Here is a 15,206-nt window from a genome sequence, read left to right as displayed (position 1 = left end):
CCAAAGGGTCTGGCACATTCACCTGCTGCTCCTCTGGCTTCTCCTGGCCACACAGGAAACCGCTGCCTTTCTCACAGGCACTAGCTTCCCCTCTAATTCCTGAAGAACGAATTCCTATTCAGCAGGAGCTGAATGTTCCTTGTGCATGCTCTCACGGACCTCAAATTCCTCCTGCTCCCCAATCCCAGGGAGCCCGGTCCTTCTCTGAGGAGTCGTCTTCCACTACAGCTTGCATCTCTTTGCAGTCTCAGCCCCTCTGCTGCTCGGCCATGCTCCGGACTTCCAGCAGAGCTCCTGGGTCACTTCCAACCCCTTGCAGCACTTCATAAGGCAGGGATCTCACCTCGCTTGTGGTCACTTACCCCTCTTCACTAGGCTTCTTCCCCTATTGAACTACTGTAGCTGTTGCTGGCTTTGCTGCTGAAATATTCGCTCAAACCTCTGGCTCTGCCTTTTCTCCATTCTCTCAAGCTGCTCACTCTCTTGCTCCCTCATCAGGTTTATCTGTGTGGCTATTCTTGCTCCCATTTTTTTACTTCAGGCACACCAAGCTGATGTTGTATTGTGCTTTTACTGTTTTTTTGTTGGGAGCCACCCAGAGTGGCTGGGGCAACCTAGTCAGATGGGCAACATATAAATAATAAATACTTCTTCTTCTTAGCTCTTAGGCCTTTCCTCCAGGAACCACAGATCCCACTTCTAACACCAGTGTTGCACACCACCCCTTTCTCTACAGTGGTGCAAGATCTCAGGGGTCCAGGTGCTTATCCAGGGTTTGTGTTTCCTTCAGAAATGAGGCACAGTGGAGATTTTATTATATATGCCTTTATTTACAACACACACACACACACACACACACACACACACACACACACTTAAATCTGTCTCTGGGTTTTGGATTTTTTGTCAGAACGTTCTCAGAGGGTTAGAGTAGGGTCACATATGTCCAAAGCCCTTAGCCTTAACACCGGCTCACCACAGGGTTGTGTGTTGAGTCCCCTGCTCTATACTCTCTATACGTATGACTGTACAGCCATCTATTCCAGCAACAAAATCATCAAGTTTGCTGATGACACTACGGTGGTGGGGCTCATTTCAGGAGGGGATGAGTCCGCCTATCGGGACGAGGTGGAGCGGCTCTGTGTTTGGTGTGAAGAGAACAATCTGGCTCTTAATACGGCTAAGACCAAGGAATTGGTGGTGGATTACAGGGAAAAAAAGGCGGACATTCAGCCCTTGTATATCAACGGGGAACGGGTGGAGAGGGTGGCGGAATTCAGGTTTTTGGGAGTGACTATCGATCAGGGCATGACTTGGAGCGCAAACACCACTGCTCTGGTGAAGAAGGCCCAGCAGAGAATTTATTTCCTCAGACTTTTAAAGAAGAACAATCTGAGTGAGAGACTGCTGGTGTCCTTCTACCGAGGCTCCATAGAGAGCATTCTCACATACTGTATTTGTGCTTGGTTCTCCAGTTGTACAGCTAGGGAGAAGAAGGTGCTCCAGAAGGTCATAACCACAGCCCAAAGGATTATTGGTCATCCTCTCCCATCATTGGAAGAACTGTACGGTTCCCGTTGTCTTAGGAAAGCAAACAACATCCTGCAGGATTCATCTCACCCGGGATACAGTCTGTTTGCACTACTGCCTTCTGGCAGGAGATATAGAAACATCAAGTCAAGGACAAATAGACTGAAAAATAGTTTCTATCCAAGAGCTGTGGCCTTTTTGAATGCTGTAACTCGATAGTGTGACCTGGGAGTTTGATGGGTGTGGGTGTGGGTGTGGCTGGAATGTGGTTTGTTTGGTTGTTGTTGTTGTTTTTGCTTTTGTTGTTTTTAAGGGATGGCATCCAATTTCGTTGTACTTGTGCAATGTTGCACTTGTGTAATGACAATAAAGAATCTATCTATCTATATATGCAAAGAGAAAGAAAAAGAGACAGCACATATTTTTGGTTAAAAAAAAATTAGGTGCCCATACTAGTCTTTTGATGAAATTGCCATGTGTACCAGGAAAAAAAATGGCTATCATGGGAAACAAAGAAAAAGTGATGGTACTCCTTACCAGTGAGTACTAGCACTAAAAATCACTGACTCTATACTTGTTGTTATTATTAAATACAATAGCCACATGATTTAAAAGCAGACAGGAACATCCAGTTCTTTTAAGCTCACTTTAGAAACAGTAGTTCCCTGTGGTCCCCTGCTCATGTTTTCACTCGGTGGCAGTGGCAGGAGTGGGGATGTGGGAGCACAAGAAGCTGGCTGGGTGGCTGGAAGCTGATATTACATTTCCCACAACGCCCAGCCTGCCATGGAAAGCTTACATTACATAATGAAGTTCTTGCCTAGCAACTTGTCTCTCTTAAACAACAACTGGAAAAGAACAACAAGACATTTCTGGCTCCCATCTAGACATGAATAACTCCATTGCCACCTAGTGACCAAACCATACAATGACACTGTCCATATATTGTAGGAAGTAAAATGGCAGCTGACTTAGAGTTGCCATATGTCAAGAATTTCCTGGACATATGCGGAATACTGCAGCCGCAAGCAGTGTCCAGTAATCAAACAATTTAACCCCTATGTTGCAAAAAATAGTCAGTAACATCCAAGCAACACGATGACCAAATACAATGATACGATATCAATATACACTCTTTATATACAGTGGTGCCCCGCAAGACGAATGCCTCGCAAGACGAAAAACCCGCAAGACGAAAGGGTTTTTCGGTTTTTGCGACGCTTCGCTAGACGATTTTCCCTATGGGCTTGCATCGCAAGACGAAAGCCCATAGGGAAATCTCGGGGACCTTTTTTTAAATGCTGGCGGTGGGGAGCAAAGCCTTTTCCCCCCCTCCGGACTTCAGAAGAGGTCCAGGAAGGCCGGCGGGGGCGAAAGGCTTTGCTCCCCACCGCCAGCATTTTAAAAGCGGTCCGGGATAGCAGGGAAGCGCTTCCCACTATCCCGGACGGCTTTTGAAGGCAGGCGGGGGGAGCAAAGACTTTTGCCCCCCGCCCGCCTTGGGAAGAGGTCCTGGATTTTAAGATCACCCAGGGACAGCGGAAGACTTTTCCGCTGTCCCGGGGGCTTTTAAAATGCTGGCGGGCGGCAGCGAAGGTTTCGCTGCCGCCCGCCAGCATTTTAAGATCGCCCTGGGACAGCGGAAAAGTCTCCGCTGTCCCGGGAAGGCAGGCGGGGGGGAAGCAAAGACTTTCGCCCCCGCCAGCCTTCAGAAGAGGTCGGGGGACAGACTGTCCCCAGACCTGGTCTGAAGGCGGTTCGGTTTCCATAGGAACGCATTAATTGATTTTTAATGCATTCCTATGGGAAACCGTGCTTCACAAGATGAAAATCTCGCAAGACGAAAAGACTTGCGGAACGAATTAATTTCGTCTTGCGAGGCACCACTGTAATATGAAATATATAAAATCGCATAAACAGAAAACTTATGAATCTCTGGAAGTCACAAAATATGCACTCTTAATGGATTCTCTTGAAAACATAAAACCAAAAAAACGTAAGTCTTATAAGTCTCTGAAAGTCTTTGAAGACTATGCAAGTCTCTGAAAGAAGCAATAACATTGATTCCGGTTAGCAGGGTCCAGGCAGAAATTGTCGAAATGTCCAAGGAAATCTGGATGTATGGCAGGTGATGTTGGTGATTTTGCAAAACTTTTTGAAATATGGCAACCCTGAGCTGACTGGCACAGAAAAAAACTAACACTGGATGTGTCCAAACACTCTCCAGCAGTGTGTGGGATGTATAATGAACGCTTTACCAGTCAATTCCCATCTAAGTCAAGTATTTTCTTCCTTGATATAAATGTTGTCTTCCTTGTTCCATGAAATGGGGCTGCATCTTATCTTCAGAGGAGATGCCTAGTGTCATTCTGGGGCATTATCTAGAGTTGCGATACATCCAGGAATTCCCAGACATGTCCCCTTTTAGGGGCGCCCATCCAGGACGTGGGTGGCACTGTGGGTTAAACCACTGAGCATAGGGCTTGCCAACTGGAAGGTCGGCCGTTCAAATCCCCGTGATGGGGTGAGCTCCCGTTGCTCTGTCCCAGCTCCTGCTCACCTAGCAGTTCAAAAGCACGAAGTGCAAGTAGATAAATAAGTACCACTCCGGTGGAAAGGTAAATGGCGTTTCCGTGAGCTGCTCTGGTTCGCCAGAAGCGGCTTAGTCATGCTGGCCACATGACCCAGAAGCTGTATGCTGGCTCCCTCGGCCAATAAAGCGAGATGAGTGCTTCAACCCCAGAGTTGGCCACAACTGAACCTAACAGTTAAGGGTCCCTTTACCATTCTACATGCCCATCCAGGAGGGATTTTACATTTTAAAGCAGATGTCCTAGATTTGGTTCAGACTCAGGCTTTCATGCAGGGGACCTGGGCACAGTTTCAGGCTCTGGCCCTCTGGGTGGGCAGAGGGGCAATTGGGCAATTGCCTTAAAAAAGCTCAACAACTTTTTGTGTCCAGATTTTTACCTCTTGAAATATGGCAACCCTAGCCACCATGATAAAGACTGGATAATTTGCATGTTTCCAACTGTGCTGTCTAGTGATAGGTGAATGGTTAAATTGGAAATCTTAATTTTTTGGCACTGTGGTTTTGTTTACATTATGACAGAATTTGTAATTTGTTGTTTACTGGACCTATTTAGATGATGTTGTAATATCTGCATATTGTTTGTCTTCTCTTTATTTTTATTATTTTGTTCCCAAGATTTACACTCACGTAGACCTACCTATGCAGACAGTATTTCTGACGCACCCTGCTTTAGGTAGTACAAAACAAAATCAACAAAATGCAAACTAATCAAAACAGCTGAATAGCAACTAAAAATAATGTACAAATAGCGCAAACAAGGAATCCTGGCCAAATACTGTATACCCGAGTCCTCCTCCTCCAAAAGTCTTGGGGGAGGGGGAAGTCCCATTGAGCAAGTGGAAATCCTTTTGCTGACCAAATACATTAACTGAATACTCTCCAGTGTGTACAAAGGCCTGTCATTTTTCACAGCACCAGAAGGCATTCAAAGGGAATTTGGGGGAAGAGGAAGCAACCCTCTGCATTTCTAGCCTAAAGGGACACCTATTCTTTCAACGAATTCCCATGGTAAAATAATGTTGGCTTTAAGGGATAGTTTTATAATGGGGATGTTTTCAAGAGTCATTATTTGGAGTTCCGTGAGCACACTGACAATCCACAAACATCTTCATTGCTGAAAGGGTGTGTTGTAATCCACCTGTTTGCAGCAGCCGAAATATATGTAATTATACAAAGTCATATCTGCAGCATATGTAGTCATCTGTGATGATTAGGTTTGATTATTACAAATGACCAGGTTTTGCCTCGCACTGTTTTCATTATGTAAATTTGTTTTAATCAATTTTTTTGCTGATTTAGAAATGCAAATCTGTTTAATGGTTGCGTGGGTGTAAGGAGATCCATATAAATGCCAGCAGCTCAGCGGAGGAGAGCATCACAGTCACCTGCCAGCCTCTTATCATCGCAACTGAATCCAAGGTGAGTAGCTCTCCTTTCCCCCCCCCCAAGGCCAAATTAAAATGGCAGGGAGGCTCTGTTGCAGCTCTCAAAATAGGGGTCTCCCTCCCCCCTCAAAAAAAGGAATACATAAAATAAGGAACCAAAATTATGCCCTTAAAGTCTAACAAATTTATTATTAATAAGCTTCCATGGACTACAAAAAATAAAAAATACTCTGAGCATGCTTAGTTTCACACCACCAACCAAGTACAGAGAAAGCCAATTCTGAAATAAGGAGGAGGTGGTGTTGCGGGTTCACGCCCCGAACAATCACGCAGGGCTGGCTGCAGCCCCGCGCGACCAGGGGAATACTCGGGCCGCGTCAGCCCCAGAGCCAGCCAATCAGCTTGCTCTGGGGGCGTGGCCTGGGTCATTTAAGGCTGGCGCGGCCCAGGGATCTCCCCTTTTCGTCCCAGCTGCAGATTCGGTTTCCCACCCACCCACCCTTTAGGTTTTCCTTCTGACATTGCTATGGACTTTGGTTGGTTGCCGTTAAGGGGCCCGGTAGGAATTTTTTCCACTTGGCGAATTGGCACTGGCCATTGGGTTTTTTCCGCCTACCTCATAGCAAATCGTCACAACATCTCTTGGTTATGGCGGTTAGGCATTGGTAGGGGTATTATTATGTAGATGTGTTGGGGGGAGCGCCATCACCTCCCCCAAATATTTAAAGGTAATCCAGTAAAGGATTCCAGGGGGGCGTTGCCTCGTCCGAAACCTATGGAGGCCAGGGCCTAAAGCATACCCCCTAGCGGTGACCCCTGGGGGAGTTCCTAGTGATGTGCATCCCAGGGCTCCCCCTGCTGGTGTTAACCCTTTCCGGTTTTCATGCTAACAGGCTGAAGCCGGATAGTCTGATAGGGCCAATGCATAACCTGTAATCAATAAAGCTGCGGCCAATTTTTGCCCATTAACCTTAATCAATGGTGTCCTGTATCTTTATTTATTCCAATTGGGGGGAGGTGGGAATCACCACGCAAAAAACACTTTGGCAGCCCCCAAAACAGAAAGAAAATACTCTGAGCATGATAGAGCTTGTAAAAAAATGACTCATTCTGGTCTTCCCTTAGGGCTTCTAATTCCATCATGACCACCTTGCCTGAAGCCAATGCTAAATTTGCTGTTGACTTTTTCCACCGTGTGGCCCAAGAGCTCACAGATAACAATGTCTTGCTGTCCCCTGTGAACCTCATCCAGGCTCTAGGCCTGAGTACTTATGCATCTGGAAATGAACAGGCAGTTGCGGTCGAGAAGGTGAGAATAATCAAGCAGAAGAGCTGCAGCCTTCAAACTAGGCTCGCTGGCAAATAGCTCCCCATCACTGGTCCACACCAATTATTACAGTTACAGTGGATCCTCGGGTTACATTGCCTTTGGGTAACGTAACTTTCGGGTTGTGAACACGGCAAACCTGGAAGTGTATACTTCCGGGTTTTGCCGCATGTCCATGCGCAGAAACAGTGCCTCTTCTTTCAGGTGCACACTGACCCCCGGAACGAATTAAACTCATATCCGGAGGGTCCACTGTATTGTTATAATCACAATTCATTTGAATTCCCCCTCCCTGTTTTCTTTTTCTTAAATAAACAAAAATTGGTACTAAACAAACCACCATCCACACACCTGGGTGGATGGAGCAGCCAAGTAATTTCGTTGTCCCCGAGAGGGGACAATGACAATAAAGATATTATTATTATTATTATTATTATTATTATTATTATTATTATTATTATTACAGAGGCACCAGATATCTATTTAATTACATTTAACTTTTAAGTCATTTCAGTTCTTAAACTGAATTATAGTGATTATAACAAATTATAGTGAATTATGGTGTTTATAACAAGTTTCCATGTGCACTTAGAGGCCCATAACTACTCTTGATGCTGCATATGTAATAAAACTATCCCAGGTTGATTGAAAAGCAGTGATTTTCTTTTCTGTTCAACTCTCTCAGACATGGGTTGTGTCAGTTTGTCCATTAATATTAGGTCCCATAGTTGTGAGACCCAGATCTAAACTGCATTTAGAGTCTTCCAGTCTTGCAATAGTAGGTAAGCAACTAGATCGTTCTGGGAAAGTTGTTGATCAGTTTCTGAAAATTATTATAGAAATGCTATTTCTGAATCCAAAGGGATTCCTCATATGTACTGAGCCTATTTGATTATTTTTTCAATCTGAACATTTACTTTCTCATTACAATCCTAAAGTAGCATCTTAAACAAGGATGTCTTAGAATGTGCATGCCTGGAAGAAAGGCTGTGTACAAAAGCTGATAAATGTGTAGAAATGTAATCGCTTCATAGACAATATATGTAGGGCTGCCATACATCTGGAAAATCCTGGACATAGCCAGGATTCGTCCATTGAAAATGGTGTGCATGCAATCTGTTTCTCAAATAGGTCAAAATGTCTGGGAAAACCAGATTTTTGGGGGGCCGAATTTTCCCCACCCAAAATAGCTAACAAACTTCTTTTTCTTTGGAGATTTTGCAGAAAAGAAAAAGGAAAGGAAACGTTTTGTGTCCGGATTTTGAAATATCGCAACCCGAAATATATGTATATGTAGAAAATATCCCTTTCCTCTGTTTCTCAATCCCAATGTGATTTGTTCCTATCAAGTGAACGTAATATTAACTCAAACTTCAGGTTGCCTGCAGCTCAATGGATGTTTGCATCATTAATTTGGCATGGTTCAGATATGATGTTCCAAACATGTCAAATCATTCACAAGTTTGAGATACAAGCAGAGATCTACTCTGTGTTTGATTGACAGTGACACCTTGTGGTGTATGAGACCTAGGAAACCGTATATTTCAAGTTCTTAAGTGCTGCTGTTATTTTGCCTATGCAACTGAAGCCATGTTACCATTTCATTCAAGATCCTTCACTGGGATGAAGTGAAGGAGAGTGACAAAACCGGAAAGAGTAGATATCTGGAAGCAGCCAAAAGTCTCGGACGTTCATCAACCAGATTAAGAACATCAAATGTATGTACAAGATTGCTTAAATAAAGTTTAGGAGTATTCTCCCTATCCCCTAAATCCAAGTGGCTTATTAGCATCTTCTCCTGTTTAAACTCAACATCAAATTCCGTGCCTTTTGGGGGAAAATATATTTGTAGGAAGAGTATTCAATCAACCCTTCGCATGAGAGTGCAGATATAATTTCCACAAATGCACTTGCGGCAAAATAGTCAAATGTAAAACTCAAGTGAAACAGGCACAAGAATATACAAATATCTTCCTCTGCAGTATTAGTGCAATCTTGGGCAGTATTTAACTAAATAATTGCAGAAATGAAACGATCTTTGCTTGTGCACTGGGATTGCCACCCTCCTCCCCAGGCATATCCCAAATATGCCACCCCCAAATCTGCTCCAGAGGGTTAAAGCGGGGACCAGAACAGATTTGGTGGGCACAGGTGAAAAGAGGGAGGAAAGGCCCATGTGCAAGTGGAAGTTATTTCGCTCATACAAGGAGATAATTAGCACTAAGTTGAATGCAGCCCTCGGTTTACGGGACGTTTTGAAAAGTTCATGTGTTTTTATGCCAATGAAGATTTTTTTAAAAAATCTTTTTTATTGATTTTCCAATAAAAAACATCCAATTAATATATCCAATCACAATACTCCAATTAAAATAAAATAAAAAAGACCAAATTATAGTCCAAATTATAATTATTAATTTTTCGGAGCTCCTCGCAGTCTGGGTCTCTGAAGCATATCTCCACATCTCAGTCCTGCCTCTCCTCATTGTTTCCATATTTTCCACATCTCAATTTTGATGCTTTATAATTCTCTGTCCCTGAGTCCACGATTCTCAATCTTCTGCCAGTGAAGATATCTTATTCCTTTCCTCTAACTCAGCGATGTCCAACAGGTTGACCGCGATCGACAGGTAGATCACCTGCATGATCCTTGTCAATCACGGTTGATCGCGGGCAAGTAATGTCCCTGCCCCCGTCCCATATAAACCTCAGAAACTCTGTCTACCCCCCGAAAAAAAAACTCTACAACTGTCCACTCCCCTCCCAAAAGAAGCTCAACAACTCTGGCCAACCCCCCTCCCCAAATGCCCACTCCTCCCCGCTCCAATGACAATGGGTAGATCACGGCCAGTTAATTTATACTGGGAGTAGATCGCAGTTTCTTAGGAGTTGGATGTGCCTGCTATAACAGAACTGGAATTGAAGAACCTACTGACGGAGATGTTTCATTGCAGGCACAGAATAAAGATGCTAGCTGTCAGAACCTGAAAACCCATCCTAAACCATCACATTTAAAACCTTGTGACAACAGATGAGACATTTGCCACACACCTCCTTGCTCTGAGCCTCAGCCACCTTGCCATAATGCCTAAGTTGTGGAATACTTGGGAAGTCTGATCTAGATCAATGTTACAGATATAGTGACCGACCCGAGGTCATCCGGTGAATTTCACTGCTGCGCAGGGATTTTAAATCTGGGTTTGTGTATTTCCTTCCAACTTTTCACTGGATCTTATAGTAATACATTGCGTGAAATCATGTGAAACTCTTGCACATTAGGAGCTGCTGTAACTGAGCGCTTTGCCAATAAAGAATTAAAAATCCGGTCACTTGGCTTTGTTGGTTTACATGTATTCGGGACACAGAGAAGTTAATAATGAGATTAGCAGCCAAGTGTCATGAGAATTAAGCTTCTATTTTGAATCCTTAGGATGTTCCCTGCTATGAGTGTGAGGAGCCTGAAGGAATCCATACGGCATTCAGCAAAATCCTTGCGACTCTTAATGAGCCCAGCAGCAACTATACTCTGAGCTTTGCCAACAAGCTCTATGGAAACAAGGACATTGCCTTCATCCAGGTAACGCTAATTTTGGCCCCTATGGGTGCTCCACTGCACTGTGAGAACCAAGTGCACATTGCAACCTGCAATTGACTGTATTCTACATAAATGGGTTCATCATCTACTGGTGTCTGTCAAAGCTGTGCCTCATTGCGTGGACAGGCGGAGTCCCCAGATCCCACGCAGTCCCCCCGTCATGTGGAATAACGACTCAAGACAACGTGCTATGGGATTAAATTGGCCACAACTTTATTAAATTTCAAATGTGGGTAGACCTTGGCTCAGGCATTGGGCGTTCTCCCTCCCCAGTCCCCAGCCGGGGACCTAGGGAGCATCAGGGTTATCCAGTGTGTGTGGGGGGATGGGCCGGCTCTGGAGAACATATGTTCAAGCAGAGATAGCCACCCCCGTTACGCCGCCGCCGCAGGGGAGAGCAATGACGACCTTTCGGCGTACGGTCAAAGCCTCCCTTCAGAAACCCTTTTAATGGGGAACCCTGGTATCGCCGCTGCAAAGAGGAAGATGGACTAAAGGATTCCGCCCAAGGCCTGATACCACAAAGTTGTGACATTTTGCTACGGGAAAGGCAAAACCTGCCAATGCAGGGAAATTCCTTTCCGGCCCTTTAACAGCGACCTTAACATAGCAGCGCCCGCATACCTGTGAAGAAAAGTTAACCTGCAAAACCTGTGAAGAAAAGTTAGCCTGCAAAATAAGACATTAACTGAGGGTGGGTAGGGTGGGAGAAGCTCTGGAGCCAAGTGAGGATTCCCATGTAAGATCCTCCCTCTATTGTGCGGGCAGGTAATCCCTCCCCTACCTGGCCTGGTCTCCTTGGCAACTCTTCCCCCAGGTGGGATTGGATAACTGACTGAGGTAGGCGGAGACCTCCAGGTATCCTACCTGAGCGAAGGCAAAGCCAAGCCTATGCTGTTGGGGCCGCTCCAGATGTAGGGGCTGCACGCGTCCACGCAAAGGGCGCCCCCTGTTTTAAATGGGGAGCGGTCATTCCCAGGCCACCAGAGGGAACTATTACAGTAATGATTACCTGTTGCATGAAGTACTCCACAACTAAAATCCAGTGTTCTGAAAGTAGGGAAGGACCCGCAAATCTAAGGTAGTTAAGAAATACCAGTGGTTAAGAAGGACGCCTATCAATAAAAATCTCTGCTGGCTTCCAGAAGGCTATCAATAATAACATTTCTATTATGCAAAACCTTTGAGGTCATGAAGCTGTACTTCTAATAAAGTGGTACCTCGGGTTACATACGCTTCAGGTTACATACGCTTCAGGTTACAGACTCCACTAACCAAGAAATAGTGCTTCCCGTTAAGAACTTTGCTTCAGGATGAGAACAGAAATCATGCTCCGGCGGCATGGCAACAGCAGGAGGCCCCATTAGCTAAAGTGATGCTTCAGGTTAAGAACAGTTTCAGGTTAAGTACAGACCTCCGGAACAAATTAAGTACTTCACCCGAGGTACCACTGTAATCTCAAATCAGAGACGAACCTGGATGTTATAACCGATTTGTTATTCTTTTAAATTTACTGATACATGGATTCAGTTTTTCTAATTCTGTCTAGAAATTCATTTTCTGTGCTCTGAAACTGTACCTGACTGAAGTGGATGGAGTTGATTTGCACAATGCCCCCGAGGAAGTGAGGAGACTCATCAACCTTTGGGTTGAAATCCGTACACATGGTAAGACCACACAATGTACTAACAAATTCTTCCTGACAACTTTTGTGAAAGGAAAGCTTCTACCTGTTGTTCCTCATTTGAGTGATCTAAAAATCAGCATCTAAATCTATTTTACTCTCCAAGAATAACCTAAGAAACCATTGTCGCCTCTGCTGTCCTCCAAACATGGTAAAAGGAAAACTGGTGCTCATGATGTTTTATTTGCTTCTTAAAGCACCCCAAAGGACCACTCAGGGTATAATTAAGTACTTAATCTAATTAATCTACTCAAGCTGCTCCAGTTACCCTCCATAAATAGCTAGCATACATGTTGTACACTCCTTTTTATTTGAAGTGATACTATGGAATATAATATTTCAAAAACCTGGATATTTTTCTTAACCCTATTATATCCATTTCTTTGCTAGGTAAAATGAAGGATCTTCTCCCCAAGGAAATCTTTGATTGCTTTGCTCAGCTCCTGTTGGTGAATGCTCTCTACTTCAAAGGACAATGGGAAGTGAAATTTGACAAAGAGCTCACAGAAGAAGCCCCGTTTTACCCACATCATGCAGATGAGGTGAGTTGTAAATATATGTCTAGCTTCCTTGCTTCTGTTGTGCAGAGACAATGAGAGCAAGTAGGTGGGTTGCCTTGCAACTTCCAAATTGCCTGATTTTCGTGGGAGTTCAGTTGCCCCAATAGCGTCTTGATGGAAGTCACGTGAAATACTTGATGCAAGGAAGGCTCTGCAGTGATGAACTGAACCCTTTTTAGATGATGGCTGCTGGGCCCATAACCACGGACTTGCGTGCAAGTCCACAAAGGTGAAAATGTGCACATACCCAAGGTCTGAGAGGGTGACCACTAGGGCTTTTCAATTAATTCATGCAGATTTGTCAGGTCCGATGTCTGTGACCAGTATGGGCGGAGCCAAATTTGCGCTGGTTCTGATTGATGACCATACACGCAACTCGTGGATCTTCACGAACTGACACAAAAATGAAGCTGTGCCGCTAATCAAAGACTGGATTACGGCTGTGGGACTGCAGTTTTCCACATGGGTGCAAAACATTCAGAGCGATCGCGGTGGGGAGTTCACCGGGTCTGCACTGCAAAGTTTCTTCCGCAAAAAGGGGATTCAACAATGGCTCTCACACAACTAGGCTTAGATGTCTTAAAGCCCCATGAGTAACAACAGAGTTTCACTTGGCCACTAGCCACCAGTCTCATTATTTCAATGAAGGAAGAGGATAACTTATTTTAGCAGGATTGATGCTGAAATCTTGGAAGAGAAAAATCTTCTCTCTTCATTCTGGGAGTTTGATGGAATCATGTAGCCTTGCAAAGAACTAGAAGGCTCACTACTTCTTGCATTTTAGAGGGGGGATCCTTACCATTATATTTCTTCCAGATTTATTCATTCAGGATAAACAGAAGATATTGGGCCTCTCCCCTCAATCTTGCATATCTTCTCCTTCCAGGGGGGTTTCTAAAAAAAAAAGATGTGCTTGACAGATGGTGCCCATTTTATCCATCTCTCCCATTTTCAGCAAACCAGAGGCAGTCTCTTGGGTTGTCAATCTCACCTTTATAACTTGGATATTCAAAATCAGGGGAAGGAAGGAACCTCCTAAAGCAAAATAAGTTCCTTTGCTCTTTTTAAATATCTACTCCTTTTCTTTTCTTTACAGAAGGATTGTCATACCGTGCAGCTGATGCACAGGAAAGGTGTCTACAATGCAGGGACAATTGACCTATGCAATGTTCAAGTCCAGGTTCTTGAGATTCCCTACAAAAACAATGAAATGAGCTTGTTTGTATTGCTCCCAGTAGACTGCAGTGCAGAAGCTCTTCAACAGGTAAATCATATCCCTGCTCCTATGCCGACAACAACAACAATTTATTATTTATACCCCGCTCATCTGGCTGGGTTTCCCCAGCCACTCTGGGTGGCTCCCAACAGAACATTAAAAACACGATAAAACACCAAACACTAAAAACTTCTCTAAACAGGGCTGCCTTCAGATGTTTTCTAAAAGTCAGATGGTTGTTTATTTCCTCGACATCTGATGGGAGGGCATTCTACAGGGCGGTGCCACTACTGAGAAGGCCCTCTGCCTGGTTCTCTGTAACCTCACTTCTCGCAGCGAGAGAACCACCAGAAGGCCCTCAGTGCTGGACCTCAGTGTTCGGGCGGAACTATGGGGGTGGAGACACTCCTTCAGGTATACTGGGCTGAGGCCATTTAGGGCTTTAAAGGTCAGCACCAACACTTTGAATTGTGCTTGGAAGTGTACAGGGAGCCAATGTAGGTCTTTCAGGACCGGTGTTATATGGTCTCAGCGGCCACTAATATCCATGATGCTCTTCTCCATAACACTTATATGGATTTAATAACATTGTTGTGAAAGGACGTACTATTACCTACTTATCTATTGTGGTCACCATTGCTTTGATTCAACCTTGGACTGAAATGATATCACTGCCATTTCTGTGTTTGTTCCTCTAGCTGGAAGGTGGACTAAGCCATGAGCATCTTCTTGACTTATCCTGTGATCTGAAGCCCGTAGAGGTGGAAGTGGCTCTTCCCAAGTTCAGCTCAGAGAAGAGAACTGAAATCGACCTGGTTGATAGAAAAAAGGGGGATTTCTCTGGAGCAACCACAACAGAGAATGTGGTTCTGACTCAGTTTATCCACAATGCTCTATTTGAGGTTGATGAGGAAGGTGGTGAAGAAGCAGAGGCAGCCCATTGCCCCAAGGATAGGCGTCCACGTCGGGAACCTGTGAAGATTCTGGCTAACCATCCTTTCCTCTTTTATGTCCTTCACAAATGCACCCAAAGCATACTTGTTTTCGGCAGATTTGCAAAACCACAATAAAGGAAGATTTCTGATTCGTGGAACAAAGTCAGTGGAAAACAGATATAGGAAATGCTTTATGTGCCTCATATTCTTTAGTCAGAGAAAACTCTTTTTGGTGGTGGGCCTACTTTTCATGGTATGTTAATGGTTTTTTAAAGGATTGCTACCCTGCCTCTTTGCAATACCTTCTTCAGTCATTTTACATCTTTTTGAAGAATATCTTTCCACCCAGGACTCAGCAAGACTGCTAAAGAAAAGGTGATATAT

General features: G+C 44.4%; 1 protein-coding gene across 1 annotated transcript; it reads left to right on the top strand.

Moving 5' to 3' along the window:
• Positions 1-6,646: 6,646 nt before the first annotated feature.
• LOC309373770 (serpin B3-like) lies at positions 6,647-15,018 on the top strand. The gene is made up of 7 exons (XM_081918280.1): positions 6,647-6,817; positions 8,446-8,553; positions 10,263-10,409; positions 11,977-12,094; positions 12,502-12,653; positions 13,768-13,935; positions 14,586-15,018. The coding sequence occupies exons 1-7, from the start codon at positions 6,650-6,652 to the stop codon at positions 14,955-14,957; spliced, it is 1,233 nt and encodes a 410-aa protein (XP_081774406.1). The 5' UTR covers positions 6,647-6,649; the 3' UTR covers positions 14,958-15,018.
• Positions 15,019-15,206: the final 188 nt, after the last annotated feature.

The sequence above is a fragment of the Podarcis melisellensis genome (assembly GCF_964234715.1).
Source record: "Podarcis melisellensis genome assembly, chromosome: 7".
In the NCBI taxonomy this organism is placed as follows: domain Eukaryota; kingdom Metazoa; phylum Chordata; class Lepidosauria; order Squamata; family Lacertidae; genus Podarcis; species Podarcis melisellensis.
Note: the sequence above shows the minus strand (reverse complement) of the source record. Positions and strands in the feature narration are given on the sequence as shown.

Excerpts from the sequence above, each read along its gene's own strand:
- LOC309373770 (XM_081918280.1), top strand. The coding sequence starts at position 6,650 with ATGACCACCTTGCCTGAAGCCAATGCTAAATTTGCTGTTGACTTTTTC. Across the intron at positions 12,095-12,501 it reads GGTTGAAATCCGTACACATG|GTAAAATGAAGGATCTTCTC; the intron begins GTAAGACCACAC and ends TTTCTTTGCTAG. Across the intron at positions 12,654-13,767 it reads ACCCACATCATGCAGATGAG|AAGGATTGTCATACCGTGCA; the intron begins GTGAGTTGTAAA and ends TTTTCTTTACAG.